A 22,544-nucleotide genomic window follows, 5' to 3' on the forward strand; every position below is an offset into this window, starting at 1 on the left:
AACTCTCAAAGTGGCCAGGCGGAGACCGCTGTCTAACCCTGCCTGAAGAAAAGCCAGTACCCCGGAAATCCTGAACACCTTAAGATCATACCTCCTATGGGAACACCATTGACCAAAAGAATGCCAAACTTTGTAATAGATGTTGGGCAGAGGCAGGCTTCCGTGCATCGTTTGAATTACAGAACTAGAAAAACTTTTTGCTCTTAGGATGGAAGATTTAAGAGTCACACCGTCAAAGCCAGACGAGGTAAGTCGGGATGCCGGAAGGGACCCTACGTTAGCAGATCCTGCCATAGAGGAAGAGGAAACAGATTGTCTACGGACAGATTCTGTACATTGGTGAACCAATGGTGTCTGGGCGAAGCCTGAGCAACCAATATTACTGTTCCACCTTCCTGCTTGAATTTCCTGAGAACTTTTGGAAGGAGAGAAATTGGAGGAAAGAGATACGCCAGCTTGAAGTCCCATCTTACTGCCAGTGCATCCACGAAGGCTGCTGATGGGTCTCTGGACCTGGACCCATATCTGGGGACCTTGTGGTTGTGACGTGATGCCATGAGATCTCTCTCTGGTGGACCCCATTTGTTTACCAGGAGCTGAAACACTCCCAGATGGAGAGACCATGTCCTGGCGACTTAGGAAGTCTGCTTCTCAAATGAGTACTTCCGGTATGAATATTGCCGAAATCGCCGGAATATGACTTTCTGCCCAAATCCGAAACCTTTTCACTTCTTTAATGACTGCGTAACTTCTTGTGCCTCTCTGATGATTGAGGTAGGCCACTGTTGTCGCATTGTCGGACTGAATCTGGACTGGCCTTCCCTGGAGCAGGTCCTGTGCCATGATAAGTGCCTTGTACACCGCTTGCAGTTCCAGAATGTTTATTGGCAAATGACTTTCCTGATTTGTCATCTTCCCTGAAAAGTGTGATGACCTGTCACTGCCCCCCATCCGCGAAGACTGGCGTCTGTGGTGAGAAGCACCCAATTTGGAATCCAGAATGGGCGCCCTTTGTTACAATGATCCTTTTTCAGCCACCACAGGAGAGAGTGACGAACTTCTGGAGTGAGAATGATCCTCTGAGACCTTATTAGATGATACTGTCCGTTCCACTTGGAGAGAATCAACTGTTGCAGCGGCCTGGAATGGAACTGAGCATACCCCACCATGTCGAAGGTGGATACCATTGATCCCAGGACCTGCATTGCTAACAGAATGGATACCCTTTGCTTGCGTATTTGTAATGGCAGCGCCACAATCTTGTCCTCTGGCAGAAACACCTTTTGGGCCAGAGAATACAGCAACACTCCCAGGTGTAGCATCTGCTGTGTTGGAGAAAGTGACGATTTCTTCCAATTGATTATCCAGCCGTGCTTTCGTAAACAGGCTATGGTCAGTTGAAGATGGCTTTGTAAAACAACCGGGAGTCTGTGCCAATATCAGAAGGTCGTCCAGATATGGCAGGATTCTGACTCCCTGAAGCCTGAGATAGGCAGTCATGTTTGTTATTATTTGGTAAATACCCGGGGAGCGGTTTTAGGCCAAAGGGTAGAGCCTGAAATTGGTAATGCAGCTGAAGGATAGAAAGCCGTAAAAATTGTTGGTGGGATGGTATAATAGCAACTGCAGATATGCATCCTGAATGTCCAGAGAAACCATGTAATCCCCTTGCTCCATTGCCAAAATAATTGGCCGGAGAGTTTCCCTCCGAAACTTGGGTACATGGATAAACTTGTTGAGGGGTTTTAGATTTAGTATAGGGCAATAAGCCCCATTCGGTTTCTGAACCAGAAATAGATTGGAATAATAACCCCGTTCCTGTTGTGACACAGGAACCGGGATTATTACCCCCACCTGTAGCAGGGAGTGAATGGCTTCCTGAAAGGCCAAGGCCTTGACAGCATCTGATGGAGGATATATGCAAAATAATTTCTGGGGAGGATGCCTCCTGAAAGTGAGGGCATAGCCCTAAGATACCACTTCTCGGACCAAGGCATCTGTTGCTTGATGCCAATAGTCCGCAAACTTTAGAAGTCGGCCTCCCACCTTGGGATCCCCAGAAATAGGCCCACCACATCAGACCGAAGGTTTGTCATCCAGTGTAGAAGCTGGATGTCTTGGCAGGCCAGACCTCTTAGTTTGTTGCCTTGCGAACACTGGGCCTAATTCAGACCCGCTCGCGAGCGCTGAGCGATCGCAAGCGGGTCGATATTGGTCAAGTGCGCATTCGCACGAGGGAGCCGGCTCCATCGTGCGCATGCGTGAGACCCGGATAGCGACGGCTATGGGTCTCGCTACAAAGGGGGCGTGCTGTCGATGGTGAGTGACAGCACGCCCCCTTTGGTGGGCGTGCCGGGGGCATGGCTGCCCAGACGGAGGAGTTCCCATGGGAACGCTTACCGTCTGGGGCCGGCCCCACTGACATCACAAGATATTGTCTCAGAGAATTGAGAATAGGCCTGTCTACCAAGGACACAGAGGCAAAACTAGTATCTTGATGAAAGACCTGAGGAGGAGTGATCAATTTGCTAATCTGTCATTCATCCTATTGGAGGTATAGCCTATACCCACGGTTCATGAAAAACTACGTTTTAGGCTAGAATCCATTACGTGAAATAATCATGGTTATTATAAAACACACATAGTTCAATCAGAAACATATGTATGCGATTGTTACCAATTACGGTACTTGCCTGCTTATTGCTCTTCAGTAGTTTGCTAGACAGCTGGCTAAGACTCAGTGTGTAGTCCATCCTGCAAGGCAAACAGGAAATTATTACACCCAGTATAGAGTATTTAAACTCTCTTGCCAATATTTTGTGAACCCCACCCCCCAGACTCCTGCTACCATTATTTCAGTGCCCCACTAATATTACTTGCAAGAAAGCCAAGTGTTTTTTTGCAATTCTATTCATAAACATTGTCCAGACAGAAGTTCAAGTTGTAAACCCACTTAATGCATCAAATATATAATTGCTCAAAGCTGCTCTGCTCTATTTTTTTCATTCTGTATTATTTTCAGGAAAAAACATTAAAATGTATAAAAATTAGGCAGTAGATACAAGAAAGTACCCGCAAAAGAGCACGGCTGCATACATATGGTGACCATGTGCAAAAATCAAACCCTTTTGTTTTGGCACTTCTTATATTGCCTATAAGCCCCATTAGGTATGCTGCCCAAGCCAAACTTCCTTCTGACCAGGGGTTAAAATGGTCCGGAACTGCATTCCGTCACTTCTATTTAAAGCCGGAACCAGTTCAGTCTCCTCCGACCCACCTTAGCCCAGCGCTGCAGGGAGGCTCCATTTGCTGGGCGCCCGCTGAGATTTTGTTACCAGCGGCCGCCTGGTCTCTCGACACAGCGCAAGCCGGAGGCTGGAGCTCACTCTTGAGCTCCAGCTTCCGGCTCCGCTCCCCCCACAGGCACTATGGATGAGACGTCATGACGTCTCTCCCGTAGTTCAGAGGACTCGGAGCAGCCAGTCGGACCGGAGGCACGCAGGAGCGGGGCTTAAGGTAAGTATTGCTTTTTTTGTGTTTAAGCGGCACTATAGGGGGCATAACTACTGGGGGCACCACTCCTGGGGCCACTGCATAAGGGGCACTACCACTACTGGGGCCACTGCATAAGGGACACTACCACTACTGGGGCCACTGCATAAGGGGCACTACCACTACTGGGGCAACTGCTTAAGGGGCACTACCACTACTGGGGCCACTGCTTATGGGGCACTACCACTACTGGGGCCACTGCTTATGGGGCACTACCACTACTGGGGCCACTGCTTATGGGGCACTACCACTACTGGGGCCACTGCTTATGGGGCACTACCACTACTGGGGCCACTGCTTATGGGGCACTACCACTACTGGGGCCACTGCTTATGGGGCACTACCACTACTGGGGCCACTGCTTAAGGGGTACTACTACTACTCTGGGCTCTGCATAAGGGGCACTACCACTACTCTGGGCTCTGCATAAGGGGCACTCCTACTAATGTGGGCTCTGCATAAGGGGCACTACCACTACTGGGGCCAGTGCATAAGGAGCACTAGCACTACTGGGGCTCTACCACTACGGGGGGCACTGCATAAAAGGCACTACCACTACTGAGGGCACTGCATAAAAGGCACTACCACTACTGGGGCAACTACAAAAGCAGCACTGCTACTGGGGGCGCTGCATCAGGGGCACCACTACAATGGGCATTGCATTTGCATAAGGGGAACTATTGCTGTGGGCATTTGTATAAGGGGCATTACTACTGTGGGCATTTGTATAAGGGACAAATGTGGGTATTGTGTAAAAGGGGCACTGCTGTGTGTCATACATGAATAAGGGCACTGCTACGTGCAGTAATGTGAATCAAGATTGTGCTACTGTGTGGTGTAATTTGAATTGGGAATACTATTGTGTGACCACGCCCCCTTCTTTTGAGACCACACTTTTTTTTGGCACGCGCTGTCCCTTTTTTTTTTTTTTTTTTAGAAAAGCACAGAGGGGGGGGGGGGATGGGGGAGTTCCACAGCTTCTTTAGGACCACTATAAGCACTGCTTCTGACCACATATAAGGAAACCCCTAAACACTGATACTATTGCAATTTTTTTTTTTCCCTTACTTTAGTCGTTATAATGAAAACAACAAAACCTGTGGTTGGCACAGGGATAGAGTCTCAAAGGAACTATACCTTTTCTCACCCACACTTCTTTGTAGTAGTTCCCCTATATCGCTGGCTCTTTGTCAGTTTCTAACAATTTTGGTGGAATTTGCAATGTAAAGACTTTTAGAATAATTTATTGAATTGCAAAAATGCACAACCTTGAATTGCCCTTTATGATGTCACACATTTACTTTTGTGTAAATGCATCACAATTCACACACAGGCTCGGGGATTTTCACGGAAGATCGTGGATCTTTTTGAAAGCGTATATATACACTAAAGTGCGGATTTATAAGTGGAGATAATGCCCATAGCAACTAATCAATTTCTACCTATTATCTTCTTAAAGGTGCAAGATAAATGTTAAGTAGAATCTGATCGGTTACTATGGGTAACACATCCACTTCTTTAACCGCACACTTTAGTAATTATACCCCTAAGGTCCACTCTACGGTGAAGAGTAAAAAAAAAAAGCTTAATTTTGTGAGAAATAATAATTTAAGGCTGGATGGTATGTATGTTAGGGTTTACCTGGTTAACAAGGTAGTAAAAGCACCATCTCCCCCCTTCCCTTGCAAAAGAACTTTAATTCTGTGGATGGCCAGAAACCCACCCTCATTCTTCTACTTTCAATTGGGTGCATTTCCCGTTACACTTAATAGTCACTCAAAACACCACATGTAATAAAAACCACCCTGATGTCCCCTCAGTCTCTTGATTAATTACTCCATAAATGAGAATGAACCAAGCATAATTTCCTGTTGAAAACCTAGAAGCGTCAAGTAAGTGTACTAAAGTGTAAGCATGATGGACTTTACACCTTGTTAGCTTTGTGATTCTATAGTAGGTCATGGTGCATCTTGCTTTTATTTTTGCTTTATGCTGCCATCTCCCCTATGTTAAACTGTAAAATATCAAAATGACATACACCATGAACACATTGGAAAGGGTATACAATATATGCAAAAAGATGAAGTGTTTTTGTATAAAAATAAAAAAAGTTTAAAGAACTGACCCTTGTTAACTCTATTTCTTCGAAGTCCATAGGGATTACCATGGGGTGTAGGTTGGTTGAGTGAGTCGTGCACCAAACAGTTAAAGCTTTAGCTCCCAGAATACCCCACCACCCAGCAGCCAGTTTTGTGAGCAAGCCCAACGCAGCAGTAGAAGAGATGAGAAGGAAGAACATTACTCTCAAGAAACACTCACAAAAATGAGGGATTCAGTGACAGAGATCGAAATACCCAATGAAGCCAAGTGTGTCAGAGTGGGCACCCTGTGAACCTTATAGACTTCGAAGAAATAGAGCTAACAAGGGTAAGTTTTTTTTTTTTTTTAAAGAGTTATGGTAAGAAAAGAGGTCCCTGACCGTACAGGTTAAACAATGAGGTATTTAGAAGGAATAGATAAATTAGATTAAGCGGTTTCTAGAAAACTAGTAGCAGTTGTATAGTCTGTGCTTATAAGCAATCAACTAAATAAATCCCTATATATAATCAACAGATAAGGAGAGTTTAGCCTACTAGTGGTGCACCCCAGAGTCAAAATTCAATAATCTGAAAATGTCCAAATGTACTAATAATTATGCAGATACAATTTACATATGAGTCTGGAGATGTGAATACCAACTGGAGGCCACAGTTTTAAAACTATTAACTTATTTCTATGACTATTCAGTGCTCTGAACCCGCTTATTCCATAATGTGGAGGTGTAATATATGGGGAAATAAGAAGAAGAATAAAATCCTCCTCAGCAGTTGAGAATATCCATTTGGAAGGAAGGGAATGGTTAGCTGAGATCATTGCAACAGCGCTAGCTGCAGATTGTTTTATATACATATTTTTTGTTTTGATGACCACTAGTGATGTCAGTGACTTTCTTTGAAATTCGGATATGTGATGAACCTATATCTCACGATAGGGTATGTCAATGATAATCACCTGGGATGCATTTTTGCTGCATTAGATGTGGTAGCCTTAACACTAGGAAGAATGACTAACTTCATTCATGACCAATATGCTGTGTTGATTATTATCAGTGTCTGATGCTTACTAGGTGGATGGACAAGTGTTGAATCCATTTTCTACCATCTGCTGTGTCATATCTATGAAATGTTTACAGGAGCATAGATGTATGCATTAAGTAACATTTGTGATGAATGCGAGACATCGGTCAAAACTAGCGTTCTGTTACTGATGTGTGTCATTTAAGGTCTGTGTGTTTATTTATTGTCAGTACATCATTTTATGAGTATCTTTATTAAAAGTTAAGTTTTATGTATCCACTACTGTGAGCATCAAGATACCAGGAGAATCCACACTGGGGCTGCACATGTACACATTATGTTTTCTTCTTAGCAGTCTCTTGATTAAGTGTGCCCCCAAACAGAGTCCTTTGCTCCTTTCCTCTTTTGGACATTTTCGGCTTAGGAAGTCCGCTTTCCAGTTGAGGACTCCGGGGATGAATACTGCAGAGATTGCCGGGAGATAACATTCAGACCACATTAAGATGTGTGCTACTTCCCGCATGGATGCCCGACTTTGCGTTCCTCCCTGATTGTTGAGGTAGGCAACTGTGGTCTCATTGTTGGACTGGATTTGGACCGGCCATCCCTGGAGAAGGGGTCACGCTGAAGTGAGGGCTCTGCACACAGCTCGAAGCTCCAGGATGTTTATAGGCAGGTAACTTTCCTGAGCTGTCCATCTTCCCTGGAAGGTATGATGACCTGTCACCACGCCTCATCCGCGAAGACTGGCATATGTAGTGAGAAATTCCCACTGTAGTCACCATGAGAGAGAAAACCAAACCTCCAGAGAGAGGAGGATCACCTGGGACCGGATCAGATGATACTGTCCGTTCCACCAGGAGAGAATCACTTGTTGAAGAGGCCTGGAGTGGAAATGGGGGTATGCAGTTTGGAAGCCGGCGAACCTAATCCCGACTGTCGTATCCCGGCAAGGGTCTAAAGACAGGCGTCAATATGCCAACGTCTGTCATTAGACATACGCCGTGAGCCCGACACCCCGACCGAAAGAACGCCGGGCACCGATAACCGCAAGGGGTGGGGCTATAGGTGGGTTAGGTTTAGGGTTCCCGGGAGGGGGGGGGCTTAGGGTTAGGCACCCCCCTCGTGGGACTTAGTTTTAGGCGGCAGGGAAGGGGGGGTTAGGGTTAGGCACTGGGGGAAAGGTTAGGGTTAGGCACCCCTAAGGAAGGGTTAGGGTTATGGGGTAGAAATAGGTTAGTCAATACTTACATAAGGACGATCGGGATTTCCTCCTCTGCCGGGATGCCACTGTCGGGATTCCAACCGCCGGGCATGGGTCTGGCGGTAAATCATACCGATTCCGGAACTGGGCATATTCCACCATATCAAAAGGTGGATACCATGGACCCCAGGACCTGCATTGCTGAGTGAATGAATACTCTGATTGCAGAGGAATTTGCACACACGAAATTGCAGTAACAAAATCTTGTCTGCTAGGAACAAAGATACTTTGTACCTGACAATTTAGGAGTGCACCCAGATGTACCATCCTGTATGTTGGAAAGAGAGAGGACTTTTTACAGCCGTGTGCTTACAGACAAGCAATGGTCAGTTGGAGATGGTGTTGTAAAACACCCTGTGACTGTGCCAAGATTAATAGGTCATCTAGGTATGGCAGGATTCTAACTCCCTGTCGCCTCAGGTAAGCATTCATAACTGCCATTATCTTGTTAAAGACCCGAGGGGCCGTTGACAGACCAAATGGCAGTGCCGGAAACTGGTAATGTCATTGCAGAACAGCAAACCATAGAAATCGTTGGTGTAAATTTTAAATTTTCGTTATCCAAATACTACCAAGCCTCTAGACTTAGTCAACTAGTCACCTGGCACTCTCCCAAGGGAACCAAACAATGGGTTGATCTTGAATCTGCACTCACCAAAACCCCATCGGTCTCAAACATACCGTGGCTCCCCAGAAAATTCAGACCTCTCTCTATCTCGAGGGTCCCATCAGTTAATCTTACTTTATCTGTATGGGACTCTCTCAATACTAAGTTCTCTCTGTCTTCTCACCCTTCGCCTCAGACACCTCTTTGGTTTCACCCTTCTTTTCTTCCTGGCCACTCGCCCCATATGATCTCTACATGGTCGGCAGTTGGCATCACCCGCTTTCATCACATACTGGGCAATTTTGCCCCCCATTCTTTTACAGAGTTATGGGAGATACATTCTTTACCGCAGTCGTGTTTCTACCAGTATCTCCAGATTCGCTTCTTTGTCCATTCGTCCCTTTCTTCTCTTGACGCATTACGAAACCCCACGGCTATGGAACGCCTTTGTATTTATAGACCCGCGGAAAAGGGCTTAATTTCTCAGATCTACCATTCTATACTGGATCAGGATAGCCCGCCCCTAGAGACCCATGAGCGTTGCTGGGAGATAGACTTGGGTACCTCTCTGGGAGAAGACACTTGGGAGGCTATACGCCTTAATATATCGAAATGCTCAATTAGTGTCTCCATTAAGGAAAATTCTTATAAGGTGTACACTCGCTGGTACCTTGTCCTGGAGCGTCTTCACCAAATATACCCTAATTCTTCTAACCTTTGTTGGAGACAATGTGGACAAGTTGTCTCTTTCTACCATATTTGGTGGTCCTGTCCATATATTGTCCCTTACTGGTCCATGGTCCAATCTACTATATCGTCAATGATTCCTTATGCTTCTCCTCTTACTGCTGCTTCGTTGCTCCTGTGTGCCCCGGTCTGTCAACTTTCCAACCATGAGAATAAGTTGGCCCTACACATCTCCTGTGCCGCCAAATATCAGATTGCTAGTTCTTGGAAACAACCACTTCCTCCTACTCTACAACAGTTTCTCAACCGCATCTGGTTTGTGGCCAAAATGGAATATATCACGAGCCTCCAACACAACGCGGTGGACAAGTTTAACGCAATCTGGTCTCCTTGGTACGGCTCCCAGGGTGCGACGACTCCTGGTTCCTCATAATTATCTGCCCTTTTCTTTTCTTTTTTTTCTCTTTTGCCCCGCTGCTCCTCAGTATCTCTTCCTTTACTAATAAAGTTTTTTTTTTTCTCTCCCTTTCAAATTTTGTATTTTATCTCCCCCAGCTCGCTCTCTCCCTCTCCACTCCCTGATTTTTATTTACATTTTTTTTTATTTTCCCATCTACATAGCTTCCAAATTTTTAATTTGTATTTATTTATTTTTCTACTCAATTATTATTATTATTTTATTTCTCTCTTTATATATATTTTTTTTGGTTGTTTGTTTTTTATTTTTTGTTCTGTGCTACTTTGCTAACGAATTACAAAGAAAAAAAAGGGAAAAAAAGAAAAGTTCAATTTCAGTATCAGTATATCGTTATACCTGTTATTTATCTATTTGTATGATGATTATTTACTGTTTATTTTGTTCCTTAATCCCCCTTGGGGACTGCACTGTTTTTTATTTCTGTTTCTCTGGTATTGATACCCCAATAAAATTATATGATTAAAAAAAAAAAGAAATAGTTGGTGGGATGGCGTAATAAGCACATGCAGATACGTATCCTGAATGTCCAGGGAAACCATAAAATCCCCAGGTTCCATTGCCAGAACAATAGCACGTAGAGTTTCCATGCAAAACTTGGGGGTACTCTGATAAACCTGTTGAGGGGTTTGAGATTCAGAATAGGCCAATGAGACCCATTCAGCTTCGGAATCAAACAGAGAGTAGTATAGACACCAGTTCCTCGAAGAACCAAAAGGAACAGGTAATTACCACCCCTGAACTTAGCATGGAGTGTATGGCTTCCTTGAAGGCCTGGGCCTTGATGGGGTCTGATGGAAGACCTGTACAAAAACATTGCTGGAGAGGACATCTCCGGAAAGTGAGAGCATATCCATGAGAGACCACTTCTCTGTCCCAGGCATCTGTGGTTGTCTGATGCCATAAGTTGGCGAACCGCAGAAGTTGGCCTGTGACCCTGGGATCCCCCAGGAGGAGGCCCTCCACATCAGGCGGTGAGTTTGTCGTCAGACTTAGGTGCTGGACATCTGGCCGCCGAAGGCTGCTTAGATCTAGATTTTTTGGTCTTGTCTGAAGCAAGGTGCCTTGGAAAGGACTGTCCTTTTGCCTTACCTTAGGGACGTAATGCAAGAAAGAAAGACCTATTAGGCTTAGGAGTAGCTGCTGACAGCAAAAAAGCAGATTTCGAGGCTGCCAGAGTAGACACTATCTTATCCAATTCTGTGCCAAACAGTACATTGCCAGAGAAAGGTAAGAATTCAAGGACTTTCTTAGGATTCAGAGTCCGCTTTCCAGGATCGTAGCCAAAAGGACTCTGCGAGCGACTACCGAGGTCGCAAAATTTTTAGAAGCAAGGAGTCCAGTATCCTGAGCTGGGTGGGCTTAAGCATTCATCCAGGAAGGATGCATAAGGGGTACCAACCTAGCAGGCTGTAACTGCTGTGGGTACCCCACAGTGGGAGAAAGCTGGGGGGCTGATAAGCGATCCACTAATTTCATCATAACCTGTGCAAAGGATGACACCCAAGGTGGCTGCTGCACCGGTACTGGTAAGGTAAGCTGGAGAGAAGGTATATGACAATTAGCACACTGACCATCCTGCACAATATCCTGAGAGGACAAGCCTGAACAGGCCATGCATGTAACCAGCACAGGGGCCACAGCCTCCTGTATACCCTTGCCTTTTGAAGACATAGTAATACCAGTAAGACGCCCACAATACAGTGTTTAGCTAATAATGCAATGTGATACCCTTCACAAATGCATGTAAATGTGAAGTACAAATGAACCCCTACACACCTGGTAGTGATGGGTTAAGAAAGAGCAGCAGGGATAGATATAACCGACAGAAAGTTAAAAGGCAGTATATCACCACAGCAGGGCTAGCACAAGTCACATACAATGCAAATAAATACAAATAAATAAATAAAGCTAGGGTTAAAATTTATTGTTGACATTATCACCATATCAACATGCTGCAAGTCAACCTTGTGCATGTCGACCACCAACATAATATACCAAACCCATAAAATGGTTTTCCAAGCTGCTATTGAGATGGTCCTTCTATATATATTTAAATTGAATAAACAAAGTCCCACAGGTTTTCATATTACCACTCTTATTTACAAATATTTGGTAAGGCAAGGGAAAGACAAACATGTAGTATCGCAGTTACTTTTTATTCCTCCTCTAAATAGAAAAATCCATCTTGTGCCGTGCCCCCAACAGCTCTTACTAATACTAAGGGGTCAATCCTATTATCTGCTATAATCTCGCCGGTGCGAGTCATCGCGGCAATGGCCGAACTTTACGGCAGCCCATATTCGCAGAATTTTGCTCGTAGCCCCATAGAGCTCCGAGCAAAATTTTGCGAATTTGGGCTTGGAGCGACCCGCGAAGGGTGCGAGGTGCCGGTCCATTGCCGGCGTTTTAATGCCGTTGCAACGACTACTCGCACATAATAGGATTGACCCCTAAGATTCACTCAGCCAAACATTGTTTTCTACAGCAACCTACAATGACACAGACTGTGCCATGCTCTAGTAGTATCAATCATAAAGCACAGTATGGTGCCCAAAGTGCACAATATACACAGTATTGTCCAGAAGAACAGTCTCCTAGAACTCAGCCCAGAGAATAAAATTCACTGAATTGTATTTCTATAAAGTGAGTAGTCCTAGGCAAAGGGAGCCTGCCATTATGCTAGATAGGTGTGAAGAATTTGTGCATTTTATAAAAAAATAAAACCCACAATAGTCATGTTCTAGCAGACAATGCAGTTACATTAGTGTCCAACCATAGCCAAGTGATAGAAGCTACACAATCTATGACTAAGGAAGGAGTTGTTACCTTTTCCCATCGCTGTCCAGAAGGATACTGGTCTTTGACAAGGTCATGTGCCAGAGAGACTCTGACTCAGCCACGCTGAGAACCATAATATTCACAGAATCCAGGTGTACAGACAGTAACTGCAAGAGGCCAAAAGTAACAAAAAAAATTGTTAGAATTTAAAGTCAGATAAAAACAAATTAATATTTGCAGACAGTATGAAATGAATGCAATGTCCTTGCTGGACTTTGCGTTGAACAGAAATAAAATACCTGAGATAAGACTTTTAATATTGATGGGTTGAATGCGGTCTTTTCATTACGCTGCAACTGAACTTCAGATGGATCATTGGGAGAATGATGCTGAGGTGACCATATACCTTGTAGGTCAGTTCGAATACGGACTTCTCCAATACACAGAGCAAAGTAGTGACTGAAAATAAGTTAGATGAATAAAACAGACAAAACTAGCAAATAGTGATGCATGTGTTAGGGAGCAAAAAAAAAAAAAATCAGACTATACGGGTGCGATTCAATTCAACGCGAATTGAATAGTGCTGGGAGCGAGCTCCCGGAGCTATTCAATTCAGTGCACTGTATGGTCAGAGAATGCTGGTAATCGTGTTAAGGCGCGTTAACCGCCATTCTCTGACCAAAGTGCCGGGCGCGCGGCTCTTAGTGCCGCGCTATGCAGAAACACAGCTGCGCGCCCGACACTTTGGTTGGATTTTTTCTCGCATCCCCAGGGGGTGCGAGAAAATTCTTAACGCGCCCAAACAGCGCGATGTATTGAATAGCTTTGGGAGCTCCCTCCCGCGGCTATTCAACATTGCTTTGAATTGTATATAACCTAAACAATTTTGGCTTAGAAGCAACCCCACACATTCACGGTCGAATGCACGATGCATCGCATGTGCAAAAACACAGCACATCTGCATACGATCACGACGGATAATATGGACTGCACGTCTGATCATAAGATACGATAGAACAGCGGCGAGAGCGTGCATCGGATCGTATTCCTACCTAAACACTACCCGATTTTCACACAATTCATCGTACGACGCGTATAAAAACGTGTAATGGGCCAGAAATCGCGCGTGTATGGCCAGCATAAAAATGCATATTGGGGTTCAATAAAAAAAAAAAAAAAAATCTATATAGGCTATATTGTACATTAAATATGTCACAAATCAGAATAAACACCTCAATAATCAGACTGTGCATTAATTAATGGCATTTGCAAGAAAAATAAAATTGATGTACTTACGGTAACTCATGGTTCAGCAGCTTGCTAGATAACCAGACACTGTCAATTTCCTAAAACAAAAACATTCCCTTAAAAATAAATCAATGATTTCGCAGCAATGTAATTTCAAAATAACTTAACTGAAAAACATGTTTAGCAGAATCTCAAAAGGCTCAAAACACAGAATAGAAGAAGGCAGAATTTATAGCTGATCAGTAACCAGAATTCGGGACATTTATGGAAAGTGGAGCAAAGAAAATGTAAAAAAGTGGCGTTGCCTAAAGCAACCAGATGTTTATTTTAATCTTCTTAACTGCACTAGAAAAATAATAACTATAACTGAAATTGAAAGGAAGAGAGTTTTATTGCCGTTACCATCATAGGGCGATTCAATTCAGCGGGATTGAATAGCGTTGGGAGGGATCTCCCAAAGCTACTCAATGTGAAGATTAGTCTGACTAATGATTTCTTCTTGCTCCACCCTGAGGATGAGAGGAGAGATCACACTAAAGTTAGCTGCACTAACAGCCAATCGGTCGGCACTTTAGTTGGAGAATGTCGATTCTCGCGACTAAAACACCCAGGTTAAGTCACGAGAACCACCATTCTCCAACTTAACTGCTTCTCATCAGAGTAATCATCACAGTGAATTGAATAGCTCCAGGAGCTCCCTCCCAGCGCAATTCAACTCCCTCTGATTTGAATCGCCCCCATATAGGGAAGGTTTACAGCATCAGCCGTCAGAGAAAGCATTGAACTGTCCTGATCTAACCTGCGCTGCAAATTCCCGCAGCTCAGATATTACAGGAAATAAAGTAAAAAAAAAAAAAAGCCAAAAAAAAATAAATATATGAACTCCAAGAACAGGAAGCAGGAAATATCAAGGCAAGTTCCATGAGTGATTTTCCTTATCAAACATTCTTCACTAGTGGGATGGAAAAGGGACTTATGAAATACAACTGCTGTCCTCATATTACTGGTTACACAGCATATTCTCACCAGAGTCTGTTGCTGTTGTTTCCCAAACTTCAAACTGATGTTTTGCAACCACAAGAATCCCAAGCTTCCAATTTTTAACTCTACCCCAAGTTTTCTCTGACACCAGCTAGTGGCCAGGCGATAGAGGACCCATCTGCATTGGGGACACAAGGAACAAGTAATGAGTAAGGATAGTACACAGAACTCCGGAAACAGACATGTCCACAAATTAAAATCACTACCCAGTATTCTCCCCAGGCTGTTTTTTTGTGGGTGCACCACCCGGCAAGAAACAGCCTACCACCCGGCTCTTTGGGAGCCTGCAAGTGGAGACAGTATCTGAGAGCTATATAAAAAAGACCAGGTCCTACAGACTTTGCAGCTTTTTCATAATCAGGCGACTGGGTCTCTAATAATAAGCGGAGAATTAATATATAAAATGTTTTTTCAAGTTTAAGGGGGAGATGTATCAAGCTCTGAAAAGTGATAAACTGGAGTGATAAACCACCAGCCACTCAGCTCCCAACTGTCATGTTACAGGCTGTGTTTGAAAAATGACAGTTGGGAGCTGATTGGCTGGTGGCTTATCACTCTCCAGAGCTTAATACATCTGGCCCATAATCATTATAAGGTCAGGGTTTAAAACATTTTATTATTGTGAAGGCCCCCACCCGGCTTCTTGATGCCACCCGGCTGGAAAAAATTCTGGGGAGAACACTGACTACCATTTCCAAGTGGACAAGAAAAGACGAAACAAAACACAATATTGAATAGTTTTTAAATATGATTTCACAGATGAAAATGTAAACTTAATTCTTTCAAAATATTGCATGCTAATTAATTGTATTATATGCACTACACACACTGATCTGTTTTCGCTATAATGCATTCCTTTACTTTGAAAATTAATGAATAATTTGAAAAAAAAAAGAAAACTCAGAAACAGTCATGTTCACAATAATAATAGTGAGAAATAAAAAATAAATAAAATTAGTTTCCAGAGTACAGCAGCCTATAGATCTACACATTCACCTCTGGTTAAAATGAGCAGCCTAATGATATAACAAGTATATGTTAACTATGTAGGGTGACAGCCTGAAGTGTTAAAATGAGAGAGAATGTGTAACAACTGCTGAAATACACAATGGTGTCATCATAACAGACACAAGCATGAACTCTGTATATACAAATAGTTTGTTTCACTATGCAGGCTATGGGCCTGATTCAGTAGCAGACAGAATGGCGATTACGGATGCAGATCGATTGTTTACCATCACGCACGTGTATAAGCCGCACTGCGCGTGCACAGAGATCGCATTGCGATTACAAATGCACAGAGGAATCCATCGCAAAGTGAGTGATAGGTTGTCAGCGTTTAGGGGTGGTGACGGGGGAGTGATCAGAAAAACGCAGGCGTCTGTCCATTTGAACGCAGTTTCACAGGCATGCATAAATTAGCCACTGCAATTGCATATGCAGCATGAGAGCTCTCTGCGTGCGAGGAGACTTGCAGTGCTTGTGCCGGTCAGACTTGTAAATGCTGCGTGACTGGCCGATGTGCTGCAATGGTACCAATGTTTTACGCAGAAGAGCGACATTGGGCGGATATGAGAAAGTAGCAGTGGGTGTCTGTATGCTGGCTGAACTTTGGCAGGCATTAGCATATTTTCGTTCCGTGCAAAACCGCAGCTGTGATCGCAGTATCGTCCACTGCTAAATCAGGCTCTATATACATTAGTGGTGGGTAACCGGATACTCTTCAAAGGCGCATGGACAGCCCTCTAAAGGGGCATATTCAATTAGACTGGACTTTTTGCCGACATCGCTGGTTATCCATGCGAAAAAGTTTTGCGCGCGTCCCCGCTTATCCCCGTATTCATTTACAAATCGTCGAAAATGGCACCCGGCGAAAACCAAACAGGCAAAAAGTGCTGTCAGATTTGGGGAAATTAGCCTGACACCCCCCAAAAGATGCACTAACATTTTGAATCATGGTAGATGCCCCCGAAAAGCCCTGCTGAAGCTATTTGGGGTACTTAAATGCTCTCATTAGCTGCTAAATAGCGACTTTGCACAAGTGGTGAAGAATAGCATTTAGCAGGTTTTTTGTGTGAAAATAACTAGTCCCAGCAAATTTGGGGTACATGAAAATGGGTGCTACCATGGTTAAAAAAATAATCGCAAAAGTGAGTTTTTTTTTAAAAAAAACAAAAACGTGAAAAACACACCTTCAGCAAGCTACTGCAATAAAAAAAAAAAAGAAAACCCTTTGGGGACCTGTCTTAATGGTGCAGGGTTGTTTTCCCCACCTTTGCACCCCAAAAGAGCAATTGTGTACTTTTTTTCAACAACTATTCATAGGTAAAACTTTTCCGCGGGGTACTGTACATTGCATTGCATGTCCGCAACGGCGAAAAGTCGCCACAATTGAATACGTGGATAAGTTTATGCTGGCGAAATGACATCACCGGAGAAACTTTTTTCACCGAAAATGGCTTTTCGCTGCTAATTGAATACGTCCCTAGGTCTCAAAAGGGCCATACAACACTCATTGCATAAACAAGTGTTGCAAGCTAGAACAAACAATTCTGACAATGAAGCAGGTAGGGACTGGGGGACTACCAGTTGCCCATCACTCATACAGAAGCTACAATTAATTAAAAAAAAAAGTGGAGTGAATTTATCTAAACAGAAAATAAAATTATAGATGCCATATAAACAAAACAATATATAAATTTTTCAAGTGACATTACATTTTTCACCCAGCATGCATCACTCTTTGAAGAAAATGTAAAAGTGGTGACATTACAGAAATGGATTTACTTTGTCAAAGATAAACCAGAATAAAAAGGTTACACACACGTCTCAAGTAATTTAAAAGGATCTATCTTTAGTAAACACCTGAAGATTACAATAATGAAAGCTTCCACACACATCCCAGTAGGTGGGTGAACCCATATTACTGTGCATAGGGAGATGCAATAAATCTACAGTCAAAGAGACAAGTTGCTCATACATGAAGTTCACTTTGCATGCTATACAGGCAGAGGTGGTATGAAATTACAGACTCCGTATCTGTATCTGCATAACCATCTCATTAATATATAAATCAATCCTAGCAAAATCCAATTAATTAATGTTTCATAACCTTTTCAAGGCCTTGTATTTCATGTCACATGAAAAATAGGAAATACTTTTTACACGAATTGGCCTACAACGTTATCAGAACTGATATACAGATGAGTTCCCTAGGTTAATTAATGTAGCTTGAAAAATTAAGCTTTGGTAATTTTATCAGGCAGTTATAATACATGTTTTATCAAATTGTTTTTGGCACATATGTTAAGTATTTTTAACCTATTCGCCTATGAGGCACCTTAAGGTTTTCTCTTTTCGATTGAAAGCGATTCTTAAATTAAAAACTCTGAAAACATCTATGGCATTTCATTTTTAGAAGATGCCAGGTAAAGCCACAAAACTAATTTCCCACACTCTTGGAAGCGGCAACAGGGTAAGAAAATACAAAAACATACCATCCCAAATCTTAGGGCAGTGGTTCCCAAACTGTGTGCCGCGGAACCACTGCCTCAGGACACTTGCAGGGGTGCCTCAGGATGGTGGTCCAGCACCAAATCAAATTCTTTGTGGTCAATGTAATGTAAATATGTGGACAAACAGCAGCACAAACCTGTCCACCACCACATAAATTAACCTAAGAATAAAAGATAAGCACTATTTACTTCACTTTACTACATTTTTTTTTCTGAATTTCTCAAAAACAAATTTTGGCTTAGGTGTGCCATGAAAACAATTCTGATTCTCAAGGGCACCGTGATTCAAAAAAGTTTGGGAACCACTGTCTTATGGATATTTTTTAAATGAAAACAAACACCGGTCTGGGAATAGCATTAAAGCCGGTGTGTACAAGCTTTCCTTACAGCAGTGGTTCCCAAACTTTTTTGAATCATGGCACCCTAGTGCATCAGAATTGTTTTCACGGCACCCCTAAGCCAAAAGTTTATTACTGAGAAATTCAGAAAAAAATGTAGTGAAGTAGTAAAGTGACATAAATTGTGCTTACCTGTCATCCTTAGGTTCAGTTATGTAGTAGGTGTCAGGTTTGCGCTTTTGTTTGTCCACATATTTACATTACATTGACCATAAATAATTTGATTTGGTGCTGGACCACCAACCTGAGGCACCCCTGGCAAGTGTCCTTAGGCACCCCAGGGTGCTGCGGCACACAGTTTGCTGATTATGCTGTAAGGCATTGGTTCCCAATGTTTATTTCCAGGTCTGCTTCAGAAGCAAAAGAAACACAAAAACAGGTGAATAATGACTCTGACCCAGATACACTGAAAAACAAAGCATATTAATAGGACAGACAAAAACCTCTAGTTTTGGGTGTTAAAACATGTGAACGCTGCAGGCTCTTTCGAAATGAAAGCTAAGCAAGGTTACGTGCCCACTTGCAAAAAAACATGTGTAGCTTCCATTATTAACATTACCTCATATTAAGGGTCATATCTAGGAGCCCTTATACAAATTAACAAATTTCTCTAAAAGAAACTACTATACATTCCAACCTCTTGCTTATTAAAACCATTAGTGCCGTCACTATAGACCACCAAGAAACTTCACCTTCATTCATTTACAGACAGTAAATGAAACATAACATTTAAGTTAATAAACCAAGCAACAAAGATGGAGAGCGCTCCACTTCATTGATGGAGAACAGGTGAACCCTAGGGCCGTATATGCGGCACCCAGATCTTTCTTGATGTATAGCAAATGCCAGCTGATATGTTATTACAGCTAGGTATCTTTCATTAAATGTACTAGTAATGTTCGTACACCAAGGCAGCGTCCGCACCCACCCTTGCTATACTTAAGGTGCATACACACGGGACGATTTTCTCCCCGAACGAAATCGTCCAGTGTGTCCCCGGCAGGGGTGTGCTCAGTGTTGTTAACAACACAGAGCACAAACACTGAACGGAATCAAGAACGATTTCGCTCAGTGCCGGGCTCCCTCCCTCATCCCAGAACATGTTCAACCTGACAATATCATCAGGTTGGACAGGAGGTTCAGGCGATGAACAGCAACTACCAACTACAAACGAGAGCGCACATTGGTAGTTATCGTTCATCGTTTTGGAGCTGAAACTGGATGATTTTTTAGACGACTAAACGATAACGCCAAAAATCGATCCGTGTGTACGGGTGCTGCAGGGTTCTGCCCTTCTCTGGCAGGTCCCGTCTCCATCGCTGTGGTGGGAGCTGTTGGAAGGGACAGTGTACACCCTGCTCCTACTGCACATGACAGGCACAGGACAGGTCATCCTTGATTATTATATGGGTTAATTTATAAGTGAGATTAAGGGTAACTTGCCCCACTTCTGACAGTCAGAGCAGCACCCATGTGGCCCCTGAGGTGTATCAGGCAGCCTACCACTGCTCTACATTTAAATGCTGGAAACAGACAGCCACATGCCATATCACAGACATACCTCATTCACCAATATGTATGTGTAGTAGAGTGTACAGCAGTATACAGAACTGTAACATGTACACGTATAACGTATTTAGGCTGCACACACTGCAGGGGGGAGGGTGCACACGTCACTTCTGACAGCTCCAGCTGGCAGTCACCCCTCTGTACCGGGTACCTACCGTACTAACAGCAAGCCACAGAGGGCCACCAGTAACAGGGCCAGCAGCAGGACGTAGATAACCGGCATGGTGCCTACCCGGGTACCCGGGCCACCAACACTGCCCGACCGGCACCTGACCGCGTCACACCGCTACGGGAGACCATAGAGAATCCTCCTCCTCCGTGGTGAGCAGTAGAGAGGCAGCGGCCAGCTATCCCTGTAACAGGAAGTGAGCGGAGCCAGACTGAGACTAGAGACAAGTGCAGAGCGCCGCCACTACCGCCGCATCACGTGAGCGGTGGGAGGAGGGCTGAGCTGTCACAGCACCGGCCTTCGCCCCGCCCTCTGACGTCTTCTCCAAAACACAGCTCTTTGCTGAGCAGAGCGTCAGCCAAACAGGTGACAGTTCCCAGCTGTGGGCCATGTGACAGGTGGGCAGCCTCGAAGGGAGGCGTTGGAACGCAGAGAAGATACCAGCTTGCGATTGGTTTTCCGTCAGCCAATAGGGACTCGCGAGATTTATTTTTGAACTAGTGGCGCTGGGCTGGATAAGCGCAACACACACATACCACAAAAACTGTAGCTGCGGAGCATCAGTGGTTGCGGTAAGTGCTCGTCTGGGTGGTGTGTGACGCGCGGATGTGTTGTGGTAGCTCCTGCACCTACGCGGAAATGCATTATCTGTGGTGGTTGTTGCTGGGTGGACGATATCACGTATACGGGCTGTTGCCCTGCTGCCCATCGGCAGTTGAGTGGGTTTCAGTGTGGATTCTCCTTCACACATATCCGGCAGTCAGCTACGAGACATTGGAATATGTATACAGAGCCGTAGCTAGACTTATTGGTGCCCTGTGCCAGAAGGAGCATTGGCGCCCCCCTATTTTTAAAATGGGGGGGGGGGGAATCGCCCCCGAAAAAGGGGCATGGCCGCATGGGGAAGGGCCAAGGAAAAGATGGGGATGCTGGGGATAAAATAAGAGGAAGCTACAAGCGAGAAAGATAAACAGAAAATTGAAAGGCTCGAACAGCAGGCGTGCCCTGTGCGGTGAACTTGCGATGCGCGTTCCCGCTGGTCGCACATTGCATCGTCAGATCTGCCGTGCCGTAGGGCAGATTTGACAACTAGCTGGAGTCAATCTGAGATATGCTTTGAGAATAGCAGCTATAAACGTGTATGATCTTATCAGTATATAGAATTAAATTACAATAAATTTGAAAAAATATTACCAGCAATAATCCTCAGGCGCTCAATAGTTATCTAGACCTCAAAAAAACAAAAGAAATTCCATAGTGCAGTACATTTAAGATCTCTCTTATATAACAATAACCCCCTTCTTTTTTCAGACTCGTACCATTAGGGATGGTCTACTATGAATAAAGTAGACAAGACAGCATATATTAAGACTTGTGGCTCTCTTCCAAAGGAGTGGTTTTCCTTTCTTTTAGTAAACACAATCTCCAACGTTGTATATGTGAAGAGAGAAACAATTCCAAAATAGTGTAATACTATTTTTAATTCCAAACACAGATTAAAACATAATTGAATTACTAAAAAGTAGAACAAGTGCGAGTGTGGAATAAATGGACCCTCACCAGATGAATTGGTCTACCAAATAAGTAGACAACAAGGCATAAGTCCGAAATCTCAGGCGTCCCCGGTAGTTGTTAGACGGACCAGCTGGGAAGTGTCCAGAAAAATCCTCACTCAGCTCCTCCACCAACGCGTTTCGATACGGATGTATCTTTTTCAAGGTATGAGGAGACATGCAAAACTCTCCGATATATATATCCCGCCTGATAAACCTAACAAACATGAACTAAACCTATTGCCACACATGGATCAACTTGCCAGACTAAAGGTATGGTCTCCCTATTGAGAGAACCGCTCCCTCCGCTCCATCTCTGTCCACAGTTCAAGCCAGTTGATGTGACCTCAGGTGATGTAAATCAGTACTCATCCCGTCCGCAGGTCTGCGTTCCGAGCCTCTCTTTCATGCTCGTCACGTCATTTCCGATCACCTGTTTCCGGACCTCCCGTGTTACTGGCTGTGCGCTGGAAGTTTAATAGACTGTGGCTTGATAGGGAGTCAACGTCCGTCATATTGGCGGCGGACATTTTTGCTGAGTATTTTTGGCCATATCGGAAGAACACCAT

General features: G+C 43.9%; 2 protein-coding genes across 3 annotated transcripts in view; one reads left to right on the plus strand and one right to left on the minus strand.

The window, feature by feature from the left end:
• The window catches only part of LOC148481307 (bridge-like lipid transfer protein family member 2), a gene marked incomplete at its 3' end in the record, with an annotated part of 95,101 nt that extends 74,409 nt beyond the window's left edge, over positions 1–20,692 (minus strand). Inside the window, exons 1-6 of the mRNA XM_088453666.1 lie at positions 20,409–20,692; positions 14,757–14,889; positions 13,779–13,828; positions 12,782–12,941; positions 12,531–12,649; positions 2,694–2,754 (exon numbers count right to left, since the gene is read on the minus strand). Coding sequence (XP_088309792.1) covers positions 2,694–2,754; positions 12,531–12,649; positions 12,782–12,941; positions 13,779–13,828; positions 14,757–14,889; positions 20,409–20,476 — 591 coding nt within the window. The remainder of the gene's footprint in view (positions 1–2,693; positions 2,755–12,530; positions 12,650–12,781; positions 12,942–13,778; positions 13,829–14,756; positions 14,890–20,408) is intronic.
• Positions 20,693–20,770: 78 nt separating this feature from the next.
• Positions 20,771–22,544, plus strand: part of SPAG5 (sperm associated antigen 5) — a 127,743-nt gene continuing 125,969 nt past the window's right edge. For both annotated transcript variants that reach the window (XM_088453704.1, XM_088453703.1), the window contains exon 1: positions 20,771–20,994. The gene's annotated coding sequence lies outside the window, so the exon portion shown is untranslated. The remainder of the gene's footprint in view (positions 20,995–22,544) is intronic.

Source organism: Taudactylus pleione, unplaced genomic scaffold (genome assembly GCF_031769625.1).
Source record: "Taudactylus pleione unplaced genomic scaffold, aTauple2 ptg000585l, whole genome shotgun sequence".
NCBI lineage: Eukaryota > Metazoa > Chordata > Amphibia > Anura > Myobatrachidae > Taudactylus > Taudactylus pleione.